Here is a 24,551-nt window from a genome sequence, read left to right on the forward strand (position 1 = left end):
AGAAACGCAAGATAGCAAGTGAGTGTAGAAGATTTCAAACACGGTGGGAAAATGAATATTTCTTTAAAGAAATCAACGGAAAGTGTGTCTGTTTGATTTGCAATGAAGATGTTGCCGTGATGAAAGAGTATAATGTCCGTCGGCACTATGAGACCAAGCATCAGAGCTACGCATCGTACACAGGTGCCGAAGGAGCACAGAAATTCAAGCAAATGGCAGCTAGCATGCAAGCTCAACAACAGTTTTTTTTTCGTGCTAACAAAATACAGGAAAACGCCACAGCAGCAAGCTATGAAGTCGCACAACTTATTGCCCAGCATGGCAAACCGTTCTCAGACGGTGATTTCATAAAGCAGTGCCTCATCAAAGTCACAGAAGTAATGTGCCCGGAAAAAGTGCAGGATTTCAACAACGTGAGCTTATCCAGAAATACAGTGGTGCGGAGAATCGATTGTCAGCTAACCTGAAACTTCAGCTGAGAGAGAAAGCTTGTGCTTTTGATTTTTACTCGATAGCATGCGATGAGAGTTGACAGACGCCACAGACACCGCACAGCTTTTAATTTTTTTGCGGGGAGTCGATGATAATTTTTGCTGTACGGAGGAGCTGCTTGATATGATGAGCCTAAAAGGCACAACGACGGGTGGAAATATTTTTGACGCTGTGTCAGAGGCAGTTGAAAAGATGGGGCTTAAATGGGACAAGCTCTGTGGAGTAACAACGGATGGAGCTCCGGCCATGACGGGTGAGCGCAAAGGAATGGCATCCATGGTGTGCGTCAAGGTAAAAGAGAGCGGAGGTGAGGCTGTTAGGATGCACTGTATAATCCACCAAGAAGCACTGTGTGCCAAGACTGTCCAGCTGGGCGATGTGATGAACACTGTTGTAAAAACTGTCAACATAATTCGAGCTAGAGGACTGTACCACAGGGAATTTCAAGCTTTCTTATCTGACGTGGATGCTGAATACGGGGATGTACTCTACCACTTTGATGTGCGCTGGCTCAGCCGCGGCTCTTTGCTGCAGCGGTTTTATTCGCTGAGATCAGAAATCGACAAGTTTTTGAAAGAGAAGGGCCGACCTCTTCATAAACTGAGTGACCCTCTGTGGCTGGCAGACCTGGCATTTTTAGTTGATCTCACTCATCATCTGAATACACTGAACAAGAACCTACAAGGCAAAGAACAGCTGGTGTCACACCTGCATGCGCACATGAAAGCCTTCTGTGTAAAGCTCCGCCTGTTTGAGACACAACTACGAAGCTTTAATGCTGCACACTTCCCTGCGCTGTCTGAAATCAAGTCTGCTTTTCCAAAGGCAGACCTTTCTGCTAAAAAGGAGAAATATGCTTCTGTAATTACATCTCTCGTGACAGAATTCAACCAGCGTTTTCAAGATTTTTCTGTCATTGAAAAACAAATCAAGCTGTTCTCGACCCCCTTCCTGGTGGATGCAGAAGAAGTGGAGGAGAGTCTGCAGATGAGCCTGTTCGGCTCAACATACATATGTGAACAAACATTTTCTCTGTTAAATCAGAACAAAAGCAGACTGAGATCCAGAATGACTGATAGCCATCTCTGTGAAGTCCTTCGTGTCTCAACCACCAAACTTTCTCCTGACATCCCAGCCATCCTTCAATCCAAAGGACAGCATCACTGCTCCCACTGAGAGCAATGTTCTTCACATTATAGGTGAGTTAGAAATACACACAGTAATCATGTGTCAATATGTCACCTCTTGTGTGTGGCCCGGGCCTTTGCTTATTTTTCTGTATTTGGCCCTCACCAAAAACACTTTGGACACCCCTGGACTAAACCTTACATAACTACCAAATAAATATCTCTCTCTCTCTCTCTCTCTCTCTCTCTCTCTCTCTCTCTCTCTCTCTCTCTCTCTCTCTCTCTCTCTCTCTCTCTCTCTCTCTCTCTCTCTCTCTCTCTCTCTCTCTCTCTCTCTCTCTCTCTCTCTCTCTCTCTCTCTCTCTCTCTCTCTCTCTCTCTCTCTCTCTCTCTCTCTCTCTCTCTCTCTCTCTCTCTCTCTCTGGGAAAAGCTGTGGATCCAATCAGATCAACCACCAATCTTCTTCAGTGGGTCAATTTGGATGGGGTAGATAAGGTTTCTTTTTTCCACTGTGCTTCCCACTGGTTGACAATTTATATATGGTAAGTAGCGCTGTCAAAACTGTCCAGAAATGACGTTCAATTATTCCTTCTAAAAAAACTAAACAAAAAAAAACACATTGCAACCATTCGAATATCGGTTTTGTGCATTATGTCCTTAAGAGGGCACACCAATACAACAAGACACATAATTACTCGTACATATACATCATAAACATCTCTTTTGAAAGATCTACATACCTACACATTACAAAATAAACAAATAAAATAATTAGGTTACGGTATATAGAAAAGACATTCAATGCTCCAAGCATGCTGTGCTGTGATAAACATGGATCAGGTTGCTAATGCTTGAATGGTAGGCTAACTGTAGCTTACATAGCTTGCTAACTTTATCTCGAGGTTCCACAATTTTGCCATCTACTGACCAAAATTAAAAGTATTTCCAAACTAGGCTTTTTAGATTGCAGTGCAAATCACTCTCTCTGCGGCCGACTTTGTGAACTCTGCCATCATTAGTTGTTGAATTATTCGCTCGGTTCAGCTTGACCTACATTTCATTTTCAATCAGTGAAAATGGCGTTGTGTGACTCCTGTCCGTCATGCAGTGCATTCAGTGCAGTGGCCCAGGCTCATGCAAGAACTCACGAGGCAGACAGAGGCACGAGGCAGGTGGGGTTTTTTTTTCCATAATCGAATCATTTTCACAATTAAATGTCTTTACAATGTTTTTTACAATTCGATTATATAATCAAATTTAGAATATTCGATGACAGCCCTAATGGTGAGCACAGAAATTTTATATATGCCACAGACTGTATAGCATTCCTCTGCACATTGGTGGACATTTCTTTATATTTGAATGTCTGCTTCAAAGTAGGATATACATGTTAGTGAAAAACAAGAGATACCATCGCTTCCCATGTCCCTAGCTTACACAAAGCTTAGTGGAGCAGCCATTAAACCATAGCCAGCTGTGTTGGCTACGGTAGCCATGTTGGCTGTGTGTGGAAATTATCAGCATGATTGGAAGATGACACTGATCAATCAGTAAAAGAAGCTTAAATGTCAAAACCAGCAGCAAAATGTAATCAGTGCTGCATCAACAAAGCCAAATACGCTTGCTTGCTCCCATACCGGGAGTTAGATGAGAAGATCGATGTCAGTTTCATCTCTGTGAATTCAGTATAGAGATCAGACCAAGACGTGTTTACATCCGAGTACAAAAGAGCAGAATGCAGGGGGGAAATGCTAAAAGCAGAGACACAAACACTGGAGGGAGGGAGCACGGAAAAACCAACATAATTCAAAGTGAGCCACCATTATTGGCAAAAGTCAAAGCTAAAACCCTTTTACAGCCACCTTTTGTATACAGGGGGTGAGTATTGCATACCCAAAAGATAGATTCTGGCTAGAGTATCACTTTAAGAAGGGAGGTCCCATGTCATGGAAACCGTCCATGCTCTGAAACCTGAGGTCTTTCTTAAAGGTTAAGGCGATGCTTACTTTCTTAGAGCTGCTTGGCAAAGACAGCTATGCCTGAGTGTCGCAAGTTTCCTTTTAGTGTAATCTAACACGATGTCACTTTCTCCACTCACCTGACTACTCCATTAGGAAAACAGAGACAACACAGCCTAATAAATACAATGCTGACACTTTACACGCAACAAAGTTGTGACATAACATTAATAATTATTAATTGATTTGTCTGTAGCCAATGAAATGCCATGACACGAAAACATCAGCAGAAAGATGCCAAAGAGCCAACCTGACACAGTCTACGCAGAGCACCATGACGACCCTCCAAAGAGGGCTTTAACAGGCTGACGATAAAACCATGATGTAATCAAGCCTCTCAGCAGCACATCTTTCGTAATAATACACTCAATGTAATAAAAAGGATGTCAAAAACCTACAACAACCCTATGAACTCAACACAGACGCACCAGCTTATCCCTTGAGACTGCAGATTATCAGCATCTGACATGGGGTGTGCACAGTGCCATTCATTTTCAGGGACTGGAAGTCCCTGTGCAAGGCTGCCACTCAGAAACAGCTTTAAAACAAATGTAGATAGTGACAAGGACATGTGCCACTGTCTCATACTTGTACTGTAGGTAATTTGCTAAACAAAAATAATAAACAAAAATATGCACATTGTTAATGAGCATAGCACAGGCAGGAAGCATAAACCCTCTGTCTGAATACCTTCTTATTATCTAATAAGACAATATTGTTTGTATTCCATGTACACAAAACATAAGAGCATTGTGGTATTTGCATTTGTGTAATTTTCTGTCTTGCTGTTTTGCAATTGTACCTACAATTTCCACAAAGTAAAGCAACAGCTCCATACATTAAGCTAGAGATGAGGGAGAGGTGAATATCGATTGCAGAGGCGCTAGCTACCGTGAGAACACCCTAGCTGCCCCTGCCTCTGTAAAAAGAAGAGCAGTGGATCTATGGTGTTAAACCTGCTCTATAAATACACACACCAGCTACCCAGCAGCCTAGGAACAAACGTCAAGGGGTCATGAGGTTAGTCGCAAACCCTAAATTTGTGTGTGTTGGATATGGCAAGCAAGAGATTAACAAAGTGAGGAATCGTGAGGTACAGAGATTTTTTTTCTGTTTAAAGGAATAGAAAGAAAACAGAAAAAAGGTTGTGATATGAAATTATGTGAAACAAGATATGCATGCATCATGGAGATGGAAAAAATGGTTTAAAGAAAATGCCGTCAAATACCTAACAAAGTATCGTCAGAATATTTCATCCAATATTGCAATAAATAAACCAGCACAGGTTATCACAAGTGACCGCACTTGAAAAAGTGTGTACAAGTAGGAGACAATATGGTCCCACAAAGCAGAACAACACTGGGGGATATACTGTCTAGCTCAAAGTATGCTGTTAAAAAAAGGCAGCCCTTTAGTAATGAAAACAGAAAACTGAAGAGACAAAGATTATTAGTTATGTATAAGTATTATAAGACACACTATGCAAGTAACATTACCAGCACTTTGCAATCTGCATTAAAATCTCAAAATGGAAAAATCCAGTTTCCAGTTATATATAGGGATGGCGATCAAGGCCGCGTTCTATTAAGGACCCGGTTCCAAAGTTCTCAAAACCTGAAAATCATTAAGATCCAAGCTTATCGATACTGCTAACGAGACCAGCGGGTCCTATAACATAACGTTATGTCTCAAGAAATGAGAGTCCTTTAAATCAAATTACTGGTGCACAAACATCCATCAATTGTCTAATAGTTTTTTTAATTCAGTTGAATTGCCTGCCAACCGCCATTAAACTAAACGAAGAAGAATTGAATTGCCTCACGCCCTCGTTGGCTTCATTTCTCATTTGGTCACTCATTAGGTTGCTTGCTAGGATGGGAAGACAACATCAATGCTAAAGCACCTCAACATTGCGCATCAGTTAAAGCCAAAATGCAGTGCCTTCAACTGTCTTCGAGTTGGAACACCGCCGACTCCAGCTGCTGTTGTGGGACAATCATCCTCCTCCACCCAAAGTAGGTATGGTGCGCGCACCCCAACTTCCCCCAACTAGCAAGTCCCGTTTGTTGACAATAATAATCCAATTGATAATAATTCAAAAATATGCGACCTCTTAAAATTACAGTACAGACATTAACCAACACTTTAGTGTGAAAACGAAATAGTTATTGAAACATAAACAAGTTATATTAATATTTAGCACATTTTACCAAATTAACTGTGTCACTTGCCTTCTGTCTGACAGAAGAACGTTTGGAGGGCCTAGTAATGAGTTGTGTTTAATGATCAGCCAAAATATGTATAACATTCACCAACTTCATTCATTTAGAAGCTCACCCCATCTTTATTGTTAAAAAATTTGCTGAACATTTATTGCTGGTGATATATTATTTTACAATTCTCATAGTTATATGTTATGTTGAAGGGGCCCTGTGTGTTCCTCTTCAAATAAATGCCCAACATCAGCAGTGTTTATTGAAGGCTAGGCAAATTTCTGTTTCTGTTCAGAAACCAAACAATCACAGACTCACAGTTAAGCAGTAAAAGAAATACCAGTTCTGTTTATTTAATTTATTGTTATCTCGTCTTTCCACCAAATTAATAGAAAAAGTATCGAAAGTGGTATCGATAAAGACTTGGATCATTAAGCAGTCTCGAAAATTGTATCAATATCAATAAAAATTAACAATACCCATCACTAGTTATATAGCAAAATGTTGCATTTGAGTCATAAATATAGTTTGAGAGGTCTTAAAAAAGTAAATGTTTGTCTTTGTCTGACTTCTGTAATTAGAAAAGGGAAAGCTGCTTCCCCAGATTAATGTGGTACAAACACAAAAGACTACTGTCTACACACATTACAGGGTGTTAAATGCTGGTGTCATCATAAAGAACAGCTAACATTATAGCAGTTAAAATTGGGCCAGAAGGGATCTGCATCTCACTGACAGGTGTAACAAAATTCACAATGATGTAATGTGGCTTTTATACTGAGATATCTGTACAAATAATGTGTCTATGTCATCTTGTGTGCTCTCTTTTTCCTCAGTTTAATGATGCAGCTATATTTTAACCTTGAAAATATCAGCACTGCTGTATTTTGTTCACACAGACGAGTTTTCTCTGGGGAAAAAAGTGACATATTGTGAGAAAGGGACCTGCTTTTAGACATAAAGGCCAACTTACAGCTGTAAAGTAACTCTGCAAGATTATGGGAGGGGAAGGGAATCTTGGCACAATAGAGGCTGTTAAAAGTGCGTTTGCTCTCTGGGGGCAGAGAGACAGATTCAATATGGAGCAGTATTAGCCTAGATTCCCCCACTAGATGTCGGGGAAAGCATTTACATCTCAGGGGAACTGGAACTGAGTTGAGCCACTTATCAAACCCTGGAGTAGGATACCTCCATTGTTAAGAGCAGTCAGATTCAAACTAATAGTTTATAGGGCTCAGTATATTTTGGGAAATTACTAGGAAGAATTTTTACACTTGTCACATACAGTACTGACAATCAAGTGTGACCAAAGTTTTCTTTTTGACAGTATAGCCTGCCTAGAGACTGCTTCAGTACATTCTTTACAACTTGTACTGCTTATTTTGTACTTTGCAGTTCAGGCAAAAGCTTCACTTGTCATTGGCTGTCAGTTCTCCTTGTTGTCTAGTCTCAAATGTCTCTCCTCACCTCTTAGCACTTCATTATTATCAGTTGCTTCACCTCTTCTTGTTGCTGGCACTTTTAATGCATGGCCATGGCAACGCATGTTAGCAATGAGAAAGCTGAATATTGAACAAGACGCAGCAGAATTTACATGATGACAACAACTCAGACCAGTCAGCTTAAGGCCAACGACCTTGTTAACAATTCTTTGTCAGTAAAATGAACATCTGAAACATTATGTGTGACAAACAAACTTCATTAGAGCTCTGACACATCATCAAAGCTAAACAGAAAGCAGTGGTGCTCCAACCTGTTGAATGAATATGAAGCCCAGTAAAATAACAGTGACACAAAAGAGAACAAAAGTAACTTCTGTGTTTAACAGTAGCTTGGTGAAGATTTGTGGAATCTTTCGACTGGCATTTATCATCATGTTGATTCCACTGATACCCTTGAAAATAAGAAACCCTTAATCACAACCCTTGCTGACTGCACACTAGCTACAACCAGCATGCTTTTTCGAGGGACAAAACACCTGCCCACAGATAAACCTGAAGATCCAATTGGTTGGTTCTACTGGTTAAGTGGTTTAATTCCTGCTAGGAAGGCCCACTTTGTCACATGTCATCATCCCCTCTCTATGACCGAATTGGTCATTTAAAACAATGAACAATCCTGGCAGTACTCAACTGAAATTCCAAAGAAAGATTATAAATTCCCCAATTCTGACACCCTGTATTCTTATAGTGGATATTAGAGACTGGAAATGAGGGGAGCAAGAGGAGAGATGATGTGTAACAAAGGTCCCCAGCTGGACTCAAACCAGGGACACTGCAATTACACAGTCAGTGTCTTAAAGCCCTAGGCCACCAGGACGCCCTTGGGTGGCTTCTCCTATGGAGTCAGATCTACAGTATGTGGTTGGACTTGTATTCCTCACAGCACAGCATGGAAGTTGGGACATCTGTTGCTGTGTCTTCCTGCTAGAAAAAGCAGTGATAAAAAAAACAGCACTAACCACCCACAGAAACAGCTCCTCACATTCTCACCACCCTTTTCTCTTTCGTTCATTCACGACTACTCTCTCCCCATTTGTCATTCACGGCAGGGCAAAGCCACAGTTCTAGTTGATAGGCTTAGGGACCAACACCATTAAATATTCCCCCCCTGATTAGTGCAAGGTAGATTGTCACATGGCATGACCAGGCTTTGGGTGTTAACAGATCAGCACAGAAAACCTACCATCATCATAAAAGCTAAGTTAGAAAAATGGAATAGATGTTGATTTGTTTGGTTATAGAGGATTAAGACACAATCTAATGAAGGGCATTAAACAGAGTATTTAAAGCAACACAGACTTGATCAAAACCACATATGCAAATAGGAGTAGAGCCTGTTGTTATTGATCTCATGACCTATTTCCAATGGCCATGCAGTATTAATGACCTTCAAATGCCTGATATGTTACCATCCCTGCTACTGACACCACTTGCAGTTTGACATTTTGCGGTCATTCAATATGAGATCAATTTTTTGTCCAGTACCAGTCTGACAGAGAATCCTAATACTGGATATCAGGCCTTTATTATTCTGTATAACCCACTCTGAAAGATTCAAGAGTCAACTGAAAGTGCATACAGATCAAAGAAAGACTGAGACAACAAAGTAAATAAGGACTTAGCAGAACTTTGACAAAAAGAGAAAGTGGGCAACAAGAGACAGACTGTTAAACTGTCTTTTCTCACTCTGCTGCAATTTCCCAAATATCACCCGACATTTCACTTTGAGCACTCTGGTAATCATTTCCTCTTGTGCTTAGATTGCCTTCACTTGAGATTATTTTTTCCAGTATTTTAAGCGACACATTCTAGTAACCCTTTTAACTATTAACTAAAGTGCACTTCTGTGTTATTCTTGTCTCTAGCAAAGCCTAACTCTGCATAATACCACACGATTAAAGATGATGAGCTCTTCTATCTTTGTCTGCACTGGGAATAGACAGAGATGGATGAGGCAAAGTGGCACTGTAAAATCTCCACATTTAGTCATTTTCTCATCAAGATAAAATATCACAAGTATAGCCTGACCCACACTGGATTTTTGAGGCTGAAACCAGGCTGAGAGTTTAACAAATCTGATAATGCTATGTTTGGTCGACAGTCTTTTTTTCCCATAAAGACATAACATAAACAAACATTTTTGATTGGGATCCCTTAAATTTAAGTTGTGACCTAGATATGTACTGAGCAGGTCTTAACTTAAAGAAGGTCAAGGCAACACCCCTACATAGCTGTGCGGCTGTGTGGTCCTCCACTTACTGTAATAAGGCACAAATCCTCATTTATGTTTTTTTATATTTTCAAAGACAGCTAAAAAAACAACAACTATTATCACTTCAATCAGAAGCTGCAACTTCTTAGTGCTCTCTGGTAGACAAGCTATGTAATGTTAACACTGTTTTTAAATTACCTCAAACATATTTTGGCATTTCCATACTGCAATTTCTTGTTTCTTATCAGCTGACATATACTCTAGTAGCAATATGTCTGCAACAAGCCAATATTGGCAGATTTATCGGTCTAGTTCTAATCACAAGAACACGTCATTTCTAGTCAAGAAAGGTAAACTCACATTATAAAAGGCTGTGTCATGAAAAGAATAAAATAGGTTGCATTTTGTATAAATCACTCAACATTACCTAACATGCTCTAAATATTAATTAACAGAGGTTTCTGCAGAAAAGACTGTTGACAGTCATAATGTACTGGTAGTGAACGCATGTTCAGGTTACAGCTTTGACATTACTCCAGCAACACTGGACTTAAACCATGCTGAAGAGGTCTTGGCCTGCACTGCATACAGTTGACATTTAAATGTCTACCTTCCTTTGAATCATCTACAGTGCCACATTGCATTATGTCTTAACGTTACATACTGCATGCAACACGTCTTTCCGACCATGTACTGAGTATTATTATTGATTTGAGTAATGGAGGTTGTTTGGAAGTACCATTAAATGCTATGGTTATTCCTCCGATGACTGCTCTGCCACCTTCGCTGTTATATAGGATACCGTTATCCATTTTTTATTGGTCCAATTTACCAATCCATTACACTTGAAGCAGGTGATAGCAGGAAGGTAACACGACTAAATATGAAGAAATCATACCGATGTACTTGCCCTTGTTTGTCACCGCCACCCTCGACATCGGCTAGGTTCATGGTTGCTATGCAAACGGGTGACAGCCAAGCCGCTGCCGCATGAGGCATGGTCTGCTAACGTGGTGGTGAGGGTTTACTATATGTAGCTAGCTTGTAACGTTAGCCGCACCCCAGCCAGACGACACAACAAGCACACACAGATAACGTTACTACCACCACTGAGCAAAATTCCTCCAAATATTGCAACGTTATGATGCTCAAAACTACCGTCTGGATCCTGGGAAAAGCAAATCCTCCTCATTCTACCAGTTCATGCTATCTGAGCTCCGCTAGCTAACGTAAGTTAGCACATAAAACATACGTTAGTTGAAGAAACACAAGAAACGTTCGCTCAAGATAGCAAGTTATCTTTTTGGCGTTGTATAGTAAGACAGCAGTTAAATGTAAACTTACTCTGTGTCGACCAGCGTGGCGCTCATACAGTTGTTCCCGAGCTTTCTTCCCAGTCCAACGTCATAGCACGGGGCTGTGTGAGACAGCTGGGTTGTGGGGAACAGCGGACGGTTTGAGTCGGCTGGAGGAGAAGTTGCTCCGTTTTAACATGGAGAGTGTGGAGTGGACTGGATCCTGCGGTTCATCTGGCTGCTGCTGCTGCTACACAGCAGGGAGCCCTGGCGACACCTGTGGCCACAGCAGCATACAACACCTGCTGCATGGTACTGTATTGCAGATATCAACCATGGTGGAAATGAAGTTTTTTTTGTTTGTTTGTTTTAAAGTAAAAGTACATAAATATTATCAGCAAAATATATGTCAAGTATCAAAAGTAAAAGTACTCATTAGTCAGTACAATGGCCCCTGTCAGTGTTACATATCATTTTATTGGAACATATAGCCTAAATAGCATTTTACTGTTGTAGCTGGTTGAGGTGGAGCCAAGTATTTTATGTATTGTTGGTTAGTTTAATCTATAACAATGCATCATATTTCATAAGCTTATCATATGTTTCATTTGAAAAATCTTAATGTGTAAAGTAATTAGTAACTTGACCTGTCAGATACATGTAATGGATTGAGAGGACAATATTTTTTCTGAAAAGTAGTGTAGTAGTAGTGGAAGAAAATGGATATACTTAAATAAGTATAAGTGCCTCAAAATTATATTTAAGTACAGTACTTGAGTAGTTGTACTTAGTTACTTCCCATCACTGTCTGCTAGAGCAAACAGCATCATACATTTTTCATTGTCACAATAAATATGTGAGCCCTATTGTTCACAGAGAAATGGCCAAGCATTTACAACTTGTCAAGATAAACTAATTGTTCAAAATGTCAACCCCTCCAACTAGAACAAGAAAACTTCAAGCTGTTTAGCCGAAGTGTTCTTCAGAAAGTATTGGACTTGGTAAAGTACAAGAACCTTAAAACTCCAGTTAAGAACAGTACTTGAGTAAATTTACCTAGTTACTTTTTACCTCTGGTATTTCATTGTTTCGGCTCTACTTCAGCACACTCCTTCTGATAGCAATTTGATGATGGGTATTTGTCCTTGTCTTTTTTATTTAATTTACTGGGCCTTTGTGTTTTGTCTTTTTACAAACTTAATGTCCATTATAGCGTTACTGACCTAAACATACTTTTCAAATGATGTTCAGCCAAGTGAGAGACAAGCATGCTAATACTGCACCACAGGCCAGATATCAACAGCTACATGTAGAATAGAGTCCCTGCAGTGTCAAGTCTGAAAGTCTTCATGCAGCTACAGTATAAACTTAACAGGTCTTAACTTAAAGAAGGTCAAGGCAACACCCCTACATAGCTGTGCGGCTGTGTGGTCCTCCACTTACTGTAATAAGGCACAAATCCTCATTTACGTTTTTTTATATTTTCAAAGACAGTTAAAAAAACAACAACTATTATCACTTCAATCAGAAGCTGAAATATCCTGGTGCAATCCATTATGGTGGATTTACTGTCACATAATTATTTGAGCTCATCATTAAATTTGGATCACCTATTTTAATTTTGTGATTGTGGATTGCTGTGATAACGGCTCCAGCTCTCTGTATACTGTTTATTGCAACTCAGAGCATAGGAAACTACAAAGAGGCATTAAAATGCCAAATCTATTTTTAGATCCAACTTTTGGATCTGAGAGACATGAAACAAGAATGATGAGGAGGAGTGGAGGGGAGAGATGGAGAAATGGGGGAAAGGGGGAGGATATACTGTATAAGACGTGTGAAATATCAAGGCTTATTGAAGCCTACATGTTGACTAAATCTTTTATTACCACCATGCCAGGAGTGCCCTGTATTGTGTGAAAATGATTGCCCTTAAAAACATATTGTACAAAATCCCCCGAGTGTAGGCCTGATGTGAGCTGTAAAATTAGAACTTTTTGAAGTCTCTGTGTAAAAGCTTTTTCCTCGTGAAGTAAGAAACAGAAATGGCATTATTTATTAATCCTTTGATGGTGCACTTAGCTTAAAACACTCTTGACAAAGGTCCAGAGGGGCCGAAACATTAGTATGATTAATAAATAGTGATGCTGAGCAAGAACAGTGTGCAGGATTTTCCAACGCACCTGCATCAAAAGCAGTTGGATGTGCGAATATTTTTTTTTTATCTCAGGGTGCACTTAGCTACCTGCAACCTCAAAGTTGCTCTGAATAATGCAGAGGTGTGCAAGCTCAGTCCTCCTCTGCAGCATGCAGCATATTCTGTTTGCTTCTTTTCATCTTTCCATTTGACTGAAACAATTCAGAAACTATTTGCATACAGGATTTATTAGCTATGCAGTGTTTAGTGTAGTTGTCACACATATTATGCATGGTATGTTTTTAATGATATTAGCTTGTGAGATGTTACACAACACAAAGACCAGCATATTCTGAGTGACATCAGTTTGGAGATTTGTAACATTATCAAAGATCATGATTGTAACAGATAACATTTTGGTTCATCTTTAATCCCATTTTGTTTTACAGACTGAAGGGCATACAAATATTAAATCCTTGCTCCTTTTACATCTTTGCATTGTAACAGCAAGCATCTCATAAAGCATCTCAAAAAACATGTGCTTTCAATCATTACAAGTACATTATGATGCAATAAAAATAAAACATGGACTTAAAAAATAAAAATATCTACAGACTAACCACACACATCAATTCACTTTAAAAACAAAAAAACGTACCTGCCTCATGCCCTTTAGAAACTGAAAATAAAGCTTGTGCTCCTCTGGTGATTTTAACGTCACAGGAAATGTCCATAGACAGACCAGATATGCAGCAGGAAGCGACATAATATTGCTGTTTCTCTGAGGAATGTACAATGTAGAGATGACAGACATTAACAAAACAATGGATGTGACCTCTAAGATCTTCAAAGTACACACTGGCACAGTATGGATTTTCTAAAAACATACCTCCCAGTAAAATGTTCAGTTTTCATTGTTTGAGTTCCTGAGGTTGTGTTTAATGCGACCCATCTCATCTCTTTAATCTCAAAACAATAATCAAAGTAAAACTGCAACAATCACATGCGGGCTGAATAGCAAAATGTTCCAAACAGTTTCACAAAGCACTGGCCAAAATGTAATCAGCGATACTGATAAAAATACATCTCTATAGTTTAAAAAAGTGGACAGTGTAGAAAGACAAATGCATCCAGTGCATTATTCACTACAGTGCATACAAGTACAAACGTCTCTACAACAAACAACAAAACTCCCTCAAGAAAAGGCATTGCACAGTTCAAACTGGCTTAAGAGGTGCAAAACAAATTGGTTGGATGATCTGACAAACTTCAATAAAATATGATATATTGAGAAACTTAATCTTAAGGTTCCTGTAGCAAGGTAATATCATAACATTTCCCTGTTTGTCTTTTTCAGTTTGAAACAAAAATAAAGGAGTGCCACCTATTGGTAATAAAGCATACAGGTTTGGAAAAGGCACACAGTATTCATACCAGCATTTCCAAGGCAATTCCAAGGTCCAAAGTTTTTCAAAAGTGCCTGTAATAATACCTATACAGCTTCCAACATATTACCTGAGCAAAAAACGTAATCATCAGTAAGTCGTATACAGTAGTAAACAAGCAGAAAAAAACAACAACTGAGCAATACAAAAATCTGCAGTTATAAGAGAGAATCCAATTTTATATTTGACCAAAGTTTACATATAGAGTATACTGTAATCCAAATATTCTTGGTCAGTGATGATGTCCACAGTTCCCTCCATCATCAAATATTGAACATTTTTAACAAATAAATACCACAAAATAGAGGTTTAAATCCAGAAAGCTACAACAAAAGCGTGACAGCCAGGTATAAAAAATAAATACAGCACAATCTGTTCCCTTTACAAATGTCTGCTCAGTTTCTTTTGGGGTAACCTTTTTTTGGTTCTACATTCTCGTAAATAGATAGTGCAGCCGTGTTTTGGTATATTAGATCCACATTGGTTCCAGTTCTTGATCTGATGATGTCCATGGAACACTGGTTTAAGAACACATACTGGTCCTGCAGGGACATCAAATGCAAACGTTCACTGAGCTTCAGCATTTTAAACAACATGTACAGTTAGAACAACAGTGTATAAGTGACTGTGTCCTACCTCTGTCTGCACCATAAGGGGCCGGTGCATGCGCAGATCATAGACAATGCCATACACGTCCACAATATTTTCCCTTTCAATCTGGAAGATCAAATGATCAATGGTAATGAAGGTACCTGTGCGACCCACTCCAGCACTGAGTGCAGACAATGTAGACACACAGACAAGGGAGGGAGGAGAGAAAGACAGAATACCAGATGAATTGATTTATTTATTTCCGAAACAGTTATATACAATTGAAGGCAAAAGTGTGTGTCAATGTGTGTGTGTGTGTGTGTGTGTGTGTTTTGTCGGACCTGCAGTGGACCACAGTAGGGGAGTGTCTGGAGTATTGGTTCATGTGCTCTCTGACCAAATGTCTGAAGCTGATGAGGAGCTCGGTGGTTTCTGGTACCCCGTGATCTGGCCAGGCTGTGAAGTGGAAGTGACGCACTGAACGGGTCTCTGCTGTTTTCACCTGGAGGACAAACACGCACACAAACTCAGAATAGTTGTGACTGAGAAATCAACACATATGAACATAAAAAAAATGTATGATGTGTATGATTTAATTAAATCACAGACAGAGGTTGTGATGCCATGAAAGACATTTTCACAATTATTGACAAGTTAGATCACAGTTCCTTGGCTCAGAAGATAACTGGATCAGTCCATAGGTGAAGTGCAAAGTATTTATGGTGTTGTATGATTACTGCACATTCATTAGATTTTTGGCAAGTATTGATATAGCTGTAGGAGTATGGCTAAAGTAGGGCTGTAGTGTTCCAAACTAAAGGTGTTAAATAAGCACTGATGGGTGATGACTTTTATTGACACACAGTGTTGATTTTTACCCTCCTTAAAAGATGTTTTCCTCGGCATATGCAACATCTTGCCACTTACATTTTTAATGTCAAAGTCCCTGATGGTCCAGTCTTCAAATGGTATGTCAGAGGTTGTTGTCACAGTGATGTTGTCAAAGCGCTTGGTGCCAGAATTCCAGTATTGTTCACATTTTACCTGGAAAAGAAAGACAATCGTTCAGTTGTGCAAATATTCGGAATTCATATTCAGAATATAGAAATGATCCATATTCAAGTTACATAATATTTAGAAGCACCAGTATTTACAGTTCAAGGAGTTCTAACATTTTAAGGCGAAAACTCTTGTTTTTTATTTTATGAGCTATTTTCTAACCAGCAAGGCTACACTTCCTCCTGGTGATTGTCACATCGTCTGTAGAGTGCAGCAGGAGGCTCATTAATAGCTGAGCCGTACACTGTACATACATAATGATGGACCACACTCTGAGATCACAGCAGAGTTAGGTGCCTTCAGATCATGGAGATATCGATATTTTAAATATAAATCATGTAAAGGGAAGAGTTTTACAGTGCTTTATATGTAATATAAAGCAGCTTGTGTCAATCAGATATACTGTTTATTTTAGTTTTTATTTAAAATGACTAATTTTAGCATACTTCTGTAAACATTAGTAGGTAAATTCTGGTTGAGCAATGCTCTGCTTATGCATTGACTTGACAATTTTTGCTTCAACCCATGTAAAATGTTTAAGAATAGACTGTGTGAGATGTATTATACTTCTGATATAATTTTTTCTATTATCTGGTCTAACTTTTCAGTGGTCAGACCATACATGTTTATGTTGTTCATTCCATGACTAGAGGTTAATCTTTTTACATTAATTAAGCAATTAATGTAATGCATTAACTAGCCACAACATCTTTACTTAAAGAAGGTAGACAAGTAGTAAGTAAAAACAAATAGGCAACAAATGTTGATGATAGTGCAAAATTGTTTTAACATGGAGGATGCATTCATGGAATATGTTACTGAAAACATTTAGGATGAGATATTCAGTGTTCAGGCATAACAGTATTTGCTGCTAGGCGTTGTGTTTGTGTTTCTACTCACTCGTCCCTGTTCATTGCAGCGTGTCAGCATGACCAGAGTCTGTACATTCATCTCCCAGATCATCCTCCAGAACTCGTTCACTGTGGTGGGCAAAGGACCCTGAGCTGCAATAAACTCCTTTCTGGAGTTGTAACCCTGCCAAAAAAAAAACATCAGCCCAGCCACAGAACACAAACATCCATCCTGTTCAGTTTTCTAGGAGATTTTCAAGTGTTTCAAACATCAATGTGGATGAAGGTGGAATAGTTTAAATAGTATGATGGCATTATGCAAAAGAATGAGCAGTTATGTTGTCCAGAAGGATGTTACTGATACTGATACTGAAGCAATGACTGAGGCAGAGAGCAGCAAAGAGTGTCAGTACGCACCGGCATGTAGTTAGCATTGATATAGTCGTCATATGGACTCCCATGGATAATAGAGAGTTTCACCCTAGAAGAGTCATCTAGGAGGCAAGAAAAGAGGGTAAATGAAATAAAAAAATTGCTATGTGTGGAAATGGTGTGGCTGCACTGACGCTCACTTTTCTGCAATATGAAAGAATTCAAATGAATTGAATAACTGCAGTGTATTTCCCTATACTGTGTTACTGCATTGAAAGATGTATGATCATTTTGATTCAATGTCTAATTCAAAATGGGATAATGGTAGTAGATACAGTATGAGAGGTAAAGATATAGTTTAAAGAATGAGGAGTGTTATTGTTGAAAGCAGCAGAGGTGGGTTTATTAAGGTGACTCACAGGGAAGCACGTTGTTGTAGCGGTTCTTGGGCTTGTTCTCCACAGTCAGAGCATGTGTTTTCGACTGACCTGTACCAACAAGCTTCAGGTCCTTTAAAAGAAAGAAAAAACATGTGATTGATGATTGATTGATGATTGGATGACTCGATGTATGCCCAAAATCTATGCATGTGCATGTGCAGTACAACAAAAAAAAACAATAATCATTTTTGTACCAGTCTTGGTTTATTTCTAAACATTCCACCGTTAAAGTGTCTGACGTGTCTGACATGTCTGAAGGAGATGAGCACAAATTACATAAAACCTCTTATTTATATTGTCAATTATGCTTTTTTTGCCTTTTTGTTTTCTACCGCAATTGAATCCTTGCAAGCTTCTCTATAAACTAATGCTGACTCTAACACACAAAATTAGATGATTCAATCTATCTAGAATAAACTGCATAATATATTGGACATTGTTTTGATATTAGTCCCAATGACAATTAAATATTTTTTAGCAATAACTGCCTGCTATGAATAGGCTATCAGGAGCCCTTGAATATTAAGCTTATGTTTCACCTCAAACTCTTCGGCAAAGCCACAGTTGGAGTCAGCTTTCTGCTTCCTGTAGTAAGCCTCGTAGTCCTCCACCCTCACAGCCACACTTCTGCTCAAATGGATACCAGAGGTCAGACATGAGTTTTGTTCAAAATTTCTGTACTTTTCAGTCTGTTCCTGTCATAATGTGTAACATTTGATAGATTTGATCGTACATCATGATATAAAGCATTTATACTTACACTTTGGCTCTGGGAAAAGAAAGAGGAAAAAGCAATGTTGACCCAGTTATAGAAACAGTTGTTGTCCATTTACTTTAAACTTATAATAACATGGTAAAAATGAAAACCTTACCTCATGGACTGAATCTGTATGTCTGGCGATTCTTTGTTGGATAATCTAGGATAAAAGTGCATAAATAGTGAGTTTAGAGATTAGTACTATACACACAGAGTCATTTTTATCAATGATGATGATGACAAACCTTTTCCAGTAGATAATGAAGCTGATGAGGATAATGAAGAGAACGCAAAAAATTCCCAATGTTGCTCCAATAGCAATGCCAGCATAAGCTAAAATGTTGACAATGATTACGACAGAAAGACAAAGAAAGAGGCCAGTGAGCATTTTCTCACATTATGGGAGCTTTTCGTGGCAAAATTAAAAAATGACTTTTTCAATATGGTACCTGGGTTGTTTGGGAGTTCAATAACACTAAAGACGCTTGTAATTGAGACCAGTGATTTTTGACCATTCACAAGGTTATTTTGCAGAACCAGACTGGTGAACAACACAATACCATACCTGCAGGATTAAACAAATCAGTTAAGAGATCATTTTTTTATACACATCTTACACTTATTTGTTCATACTCACTAAATATCTAGAAATAACTAATGCTGTAATATTTGCTGGATAATGTAATGATTTGTCAAAGTATGAATGCGGTGTCAATCTAGGTTAATGTATCTGCTTGTAAAACACAAGTAACTGGATTTTGTACTACAAGTTAAATGACGACGACTGACATCCTCCATAACGTAACCTGTTCAAATACAATTAAAATAAAATCATTATTTAACACACTGTGAATGTAAAAGCAATATTTACAGTAACACATTAGTCATTTTAATGACTGCTGATAACATACATTATTAGACCACATAAGAAGTAATAGTTGGTTGTTCATGTACTAATGATTTTACATAATACAGCAATAACCCATAAAGAAAGTAATCTTATTATATTTTCAAAAGTTATTCATAGACATGTTACTACTGTATATTATATGCTGCTGCACATCTATTTATACACTATATAATATGGTTAGTGTTCTTACTGGTATTTTCCACTGGCTTCCAGAGCACCATTAGTGTAGCCCTCCCATTTGGTTTCATCTCCTACTTCTATGCTCAGATGGTTTTCTCCACTGCGTGACTGGAAGGTGTTCTTTGTGACTGTTGCCAGGTATACATTAGTAGCCCCTGCCTTCCACAGATCATAAGTGTTCTCCAAGTAATTTGTCAAATTAGAAGTGCCATCTGGAGGGACAGGAATTACCGAAAACAGTAACTGGAATGAATAAATTAATTAATAATTGAAAGTTCTTGTCATGAGTCCAATTTATTTATCATGTGAAAAAATAAAGAAAACAGTAAGAAATACATATATTGATGTCATGCACAACAAATGGTCACTTCAGCGCTAATGGATTATGATAGCGTGACATAACACTCCCTGACATTAAGAAGAGAAAAAGAAACCAACCAAAGAGGTCCCTTTTCACTAGCACCCCAACATGTGTGATTGGCCCATTAGTGTTGTTCAGCAGGCTGGAGTCAATATGAAGGGAGAACCTGTTGTATAGCAATTTATTCACCACCACCAGTGACTGATAGTTATCTGGAATGGGTGGATCTGCGAAAAAATATGAAAGAGAAAAGATTCGATTTTGAGAGGTTTTGTACTCAGATATTGCAAATATATATATATATATATATATATATATATATATATATATATATATAACAACATTACAAAATAAACAGTACAGGATGTTTTGAACTTACTACCTTAACCATTCTGCGAATATATCAATTTCTACATTGATGGTTTCTTTTTTTTAATGATGCCCACCATCCATGCTAAACAACACAAGGCAACCTGTTGTACTTGTACCGGAGATACTGTCAACCACAGATCAATCAAGGAAACTAACCACAGATACAGCATATGAATTAAATGGCATGAGCATCTGAAATGATTGGACGTCTTTGAGCATTCATCTGCAAAAAGGTTCTCTTTAGTAACAGACATATAAAACTTGCTGTATGTTTCTCACACTTATGTTTGAACATATTATCAGTGTTTACATTCTACAATTATGTAATTATAATGTTAACAAAGCATAATGTCCTACTTGTGATGCCTGTACTGCAGAGAAGAGACACAGGAGTGCTGGAGTGTCCACAGCTCTGAGTCTTCACAGTCAGATTGTATTCAGTATAGTGACGAAGGTATGAGACATTATGACCACAACAGGTGCTTGATGATGACAAGTGGATGAACTTGTCATCATTTATTACAGTGAACTGGAAGTCAGAGTAATTGCCAGTGGGCTTGGTCCAGGACAGGATGATTTCTGCGTCTGTTGTGTTCGGACCTGTACATTGAATGTTTTTCACGGGGCTTGCATCTGCAGCATCGAACAGAAATCAATGTTAGGAAAAATACAACATGAATAAAAGTTATATAAAGGTATATTATTTTTAGTGTCTTAAGGTGATCTAAGTATTGGGAATACTGACCAAAAATATCATTGCTATTTAATTTATCGTGACTGACTTCCTTTCCATTACTTAAAAAATTGGGACCAGCTGTCATCAACCTAGGTTTGTTTAACTGTACAAAGGATTCCCTTTATGATCAACAAAAAGTTACTAAATACTTATTAGATAAAATCTTAAAACTCATAATGCAACATCAACCTAAAATCATTCCTAAAATAAGCTTGCTTTTCACAATTTTCACACATGCACAGCTGAATGACAAAATTATTTGAAAATTTCTGATTGCAATAAGTCTATATGAAATGAATACTTGTGCAGCTGGACATCCAACTTGGAGCACCCTGTGTTCCATCAGAGGTCTTTGTGGTGACACTAATGTTATAGTGACTGCCAGGAACCAGGTCTTCAATATTATACTCAGTTTCTTCAGTTATGGCATTATTAATAGACCCATTTAAGCTTTGCCAGGTCAAATTGTAACGATAGCTTTCCTTGTATTCGTCAGGTTTGTCCCACTTGACTGTGATGTTCTCCTCTTCTGTAGAAATGTTAAGATACTTCACACTGAACGGTCCTGATAGTTTGAGAGATGTAAATGTTATTAGATAGTAAAGCTGAAACAGTAAAGTGCTTGAGCTTGTACATTGCTTGGGTACAGAAATAAAACCCTTACTTGTGGTGACCATGTGGATCTGAACCTTCTCACTCTCAAAATCCATGGCACCCACTGTTGCCACAGAGATGTTGTAGGAAGTCCCAGAAAGCAGGGAAGCAAAAGTTTGACTGGTGTTTGTGGTAGTGATGTATGTGCCTCCTAGGTGTGATGTGAAAGTCAGCTGGTAGTGGAATGATGCACCGGTCATCAGAGGAGCTTCCTTCCACCTAATGTTGATGGAGCTGGTTGTCTTCGTCAGGATCTCAATCGGCCCGGGAGGGTTAGGGACTTGGAGGGGTGGAATTGCAGAATGTGAACAACAGAGTAACATCATTCTAAAAAATCTTCAATTGCTCACTAAAATATGAATGCTTAAAAGGGCCATACTGATAGTGTTGCATGTTTTCTATTACGTATAAAACACAGCAATGTTACATTACTGCAAGCCATTTTCCAAAGCATACCATAACTTTTTAGCTGTCCTCACTTCCACTTCACTACCGAATAAATATCAACTTGCAGAAATTTCAAATTAGCTTGAGACAGGTAAAACATCACAGTAAGCATTTCATTGCCTTTAATTTTTGGGAGAAGCTTTGTCACCAGCATGTGATGATGCAGGTGTGGGCACACCCTTTTTTAAAATAAAGGAAGCTCTGATATGTGAGATTTAAGAGTTGGCTGATGGTTGCTGAAGAGCAATCTTATTCATTCATGAAATGGCCACACAGTCACATTATCCTGTTTACTTTATCCATGTCTTTTTGTTTGTCCATTTGATTTGTCTAAAACACAGATCGTCAAGTAGCCACGTAGTGCTGTTCTCAACTGACAAAATATTACGATATAGTCATAGTATTTCTTTTGCCAGTCAATAGCAGCTGACTCTATTGAAAAATGTGTCAAAATATTTCAGCTGTGCTCACAACTGCAGCACCACATGGTGACACATGTAAATCTGATTGTAAAAAATAAAAGTACAATATTTCACTGTTGTGGATTCCCAATGTCACACAAGTTTCAAGTCAGGTAAATTGAATATAAAAACCATTGGATGCCTGGAAGATACGCAATCCTAAAAAGACAAAAAACTAAAAACATCTTAAAAACTTAACAGTATGCTTTGGAAAACTTCAACAATGATGTAAAGTATATGAAAACTTTATCACACTTACAAGTTGCATTAGTAATCAATCCAGATGATGCATTGAAGGGTCCACTATATGTGGTTACCACGGCAGAGTAAAGCCTTCCAGCGGACAGGTTCTTAAACAGACAGTAGGTATTGGTAGAGTTCAGCTCTGAAGCTGTGGAAGTGCTGTTTAGATAAACCTTATAATACTCCACTTTCCCAGGAGGTGTGGTCCATGACACCAGGACTGAACTATTGGAGCCCTGGCTGGAGATACTGGGTTGCACTGTCTCAGGCTCTGTTAATGTGTGGGGGAGGAAGGATTAAAGCTGATAAACCACACTCACAATTTGAAATAAAGAAACAGAAATGACAGGTAAGAGTCTTACTAGTGTACAGAGAGGTGCAGTTTTTTTGCCCTTCGATGCCATCTGCTGCCCTGACGAAAACACAGAAGGTGCAGTTGGTCCCAGGGGTGAGCTCTGAGATCTGCGTTTCTTCTCCTGCGAGGGTTTTGTTTTGGGAGCCACAGCCTGTAGTCTCAACCGTATATGTATATTCATTCTTGTACTCCAGCGGTTTCTTCCAAACCAGATATACAGCAGTTGTGTTTAATGTTTCAGCCTTCGACCATCTAATACTATATGGCCCTATAAACAGAGCACAAAGCGTTTCTTATGAATCAACATAAATCACATAATTTTCTTTCATATTCTGTTAATCTATCAAATAAGCAGCACACCCCTCAGTACAAAGGCTACAGAGACTAAACTCAACTTGTTTAATTGTTATTTACTTTGGTTGTTTTGCTCATTTAGTGTAGGAATTTAATACTGCCTCTACACTTGCCAGGTGTAGAGGCAGTATCTTGGATAGGATATATACATACGTGTAAAGTAGGACACTGTCACAGGAGCTGCCAGAGTGCCATCTGCTGTCTGTGTAGTGACAGTGAAGCTGTAGTTGCTCCCAGAGAGAAGTCCAGAGATTGTGCTTGTTGTGGTTTTAAAGACTTCCTTAGATAGAACAAAGGAGCCGTTGGAGGCCTGCAGCAGATATGAGTAGTGAGATTTGCTCTCTAGCTGCTCCCACACCAAGGTCACTGTATTTGTGGTGATTTGTGCCTGTCTCAGCATCGTAACATTATATGGTCCTGAGAAAATGAGACAGATGAGATACAGTGGATATACAGAACAGGTATTTGTTTTTACATGTCGGATTTGGGCAAAATAGTGTAAATAGTGTCTGTGGTTCGCCACAGGGGTTAACAGTTAACAGTTTTTACAAATAAGCATTTGGAAATCAATATGCTGTAGTAATTATGTGCTCAATTGTCACGTGGTGCTTCTGAATGGCCTTGATATGATAAAACCCATCCACCTGTCTCACAAAGTACCTTGTTAACTTTTTTGAACATTTAACTTTCTTACTTAATGCTAATTGAGAAATTGTATGTAAATATACAGTAGTACAGTACAAAGCCTTATCATTTTTGGCAAATACTTTTTCTTGCAAACATATACAAAATATCTCTTTGGAACCTGTCACTGTAACTATATGTAAAATAGTAATAATGATAACCAGTAACAGAGAAAAATATATAATATATATAAAGTATACCAGTAAACCAATAAGAGCATTACTCAAACATCACATTTGCAGATATATTCATAAATAAACTAGAAACCCATTCTAAAAACTG

The 24,551-nt window shown here is 38.5% G+C and overlaps 2 protein-coding genes across 14 annotated transcripts in view; both read right to left on the reverse strand.

Moving 5' to 3' along the window:
- Nucleotides 1–11,109, reverse strand: part of osbpl5 (oxysterol binding protein-like 5) — a 56,771-nt gene extending 45,662 nt beyond the window's left edge. For 4 of the 6 annotated variants that reach the window (XM_044191869.1, XM_044191867.1, XM_044191868.1 and 1 more), the window contains exon 1: nt 10,910–11,109. Coding sequence is in view for 2 of the 6 variants with exons in the window: in XM_044191863.1 (XP_044047798.1) it covers nt 10,464–10,503 (40 nt within the window). In the remaining 4 variants the exon portion in view is untranslated. Of the gene's footprint in view, nt 1–10,463; nt 10,519–10,909 lie in introns of those variants that run through there. The other 2 variants (XM_044191864.1, XM_044191863.1) reach the window with 2 other exon arrangements.
- A 2,297-nt stretch (nt 11,110–13,406) lies between these two features.
- LOC122874263 (receptor-type tyrosine-protein phosphatase eta-like) overlaps nt 13,407–24,551 on the reverse strand; it is a 33,605-nt gene continuing 22,460 nt past the window's right edge. For 5 of the 8 annotated variants that reach the window (XM_044191870.1, XM_044191877.1, XM_044191876.1 and 2 more), the window contains 20 exons: nt 23,739–24,002; nt 23,239–23,499; nt 22,893–23,147; nt 21,736–22,005; nt 21,373–21,636; nt 20,693–20,968; nt 20,041–20,190; nt 19,613–19,814; nt 18,962–19,077; nt 18,758–18,845; nt 18,628–18,672; nt 18,516–18,524; nt 18,295–18,382; nt 17,735–17,825; nt 17,361–17,437; nt 16,993–17,127; nt 15,961–16,077; nt 15,375–15,535; nt 15,079–15,214; nt 13,407–14,984 (listed from right to left, as the gene is read on the reverse strand). In XM_044191870.1, coding sequence (XP_044047805.1) covers nt 14,838–14,984; nt 15,079–15,214; nt 15,375–15,535; nt 15,961–16,077; nt 16,993–17,127; nt 17,361–17,437; nt 17,735–17,825; nt 18,295–18,382; nt 18,516–18,524; nt 18,628–18,672; nt 18,758–18,845; nt 18,962–19,077; nt 19,613–19,814; nt 20,041–20,190; nt 20,693–20,968; nt 21,373–21,636; nt 21,736–22,005; nt 22,893–23,147; nt 23,239–23,499; nt 23,739–24,002 — 3,152 coding nt within the window. In that variant the 3' untranslated portion in view covers nt 13,407–14,837. Of the gene's footprint in view, nt 14,985–15,078; nt 15,215–15,374; nt 15,536–15,960; nt 16,078–16,992; nt 17,128–17,360; nt 17,438–17,734; nt 17,826–18,294; nt 18,383–18,515; nt 18,525–18,627; nt 18,673–18,757; nt 18,846–18,961; nt 19,078–19,612; nt 19,815–20,040; nt 20,191–20,692; nt 20,969–21,372; nt 21,637–21,735; nt 22,006–22,892; nt 23,148–23,238; nt 23,500–23,738; nt 24,003–24,551 lie in introns of those variants that run through there. The other 3 variants (XM_044191875.1, XM_044191871.1, XM_044191878.1) reach the window with 3 other exon arrangements.

Source organism: Siniperca chuatsi, linkage group LG4, assembly GCF_020085105.1.
Source record: "Siniperca chuatsi isolate FFG_IHB_CAS linkage group LG4, ASM2008510v1, whole genome shotgun sequence".
NCBI classification, from domain to species: Eukaryota; Metazoa; Chordata; class Actinopteri; order Centrarchiformes; family Sinipercidae; genus Siniperca; species Siniperca chuatsi.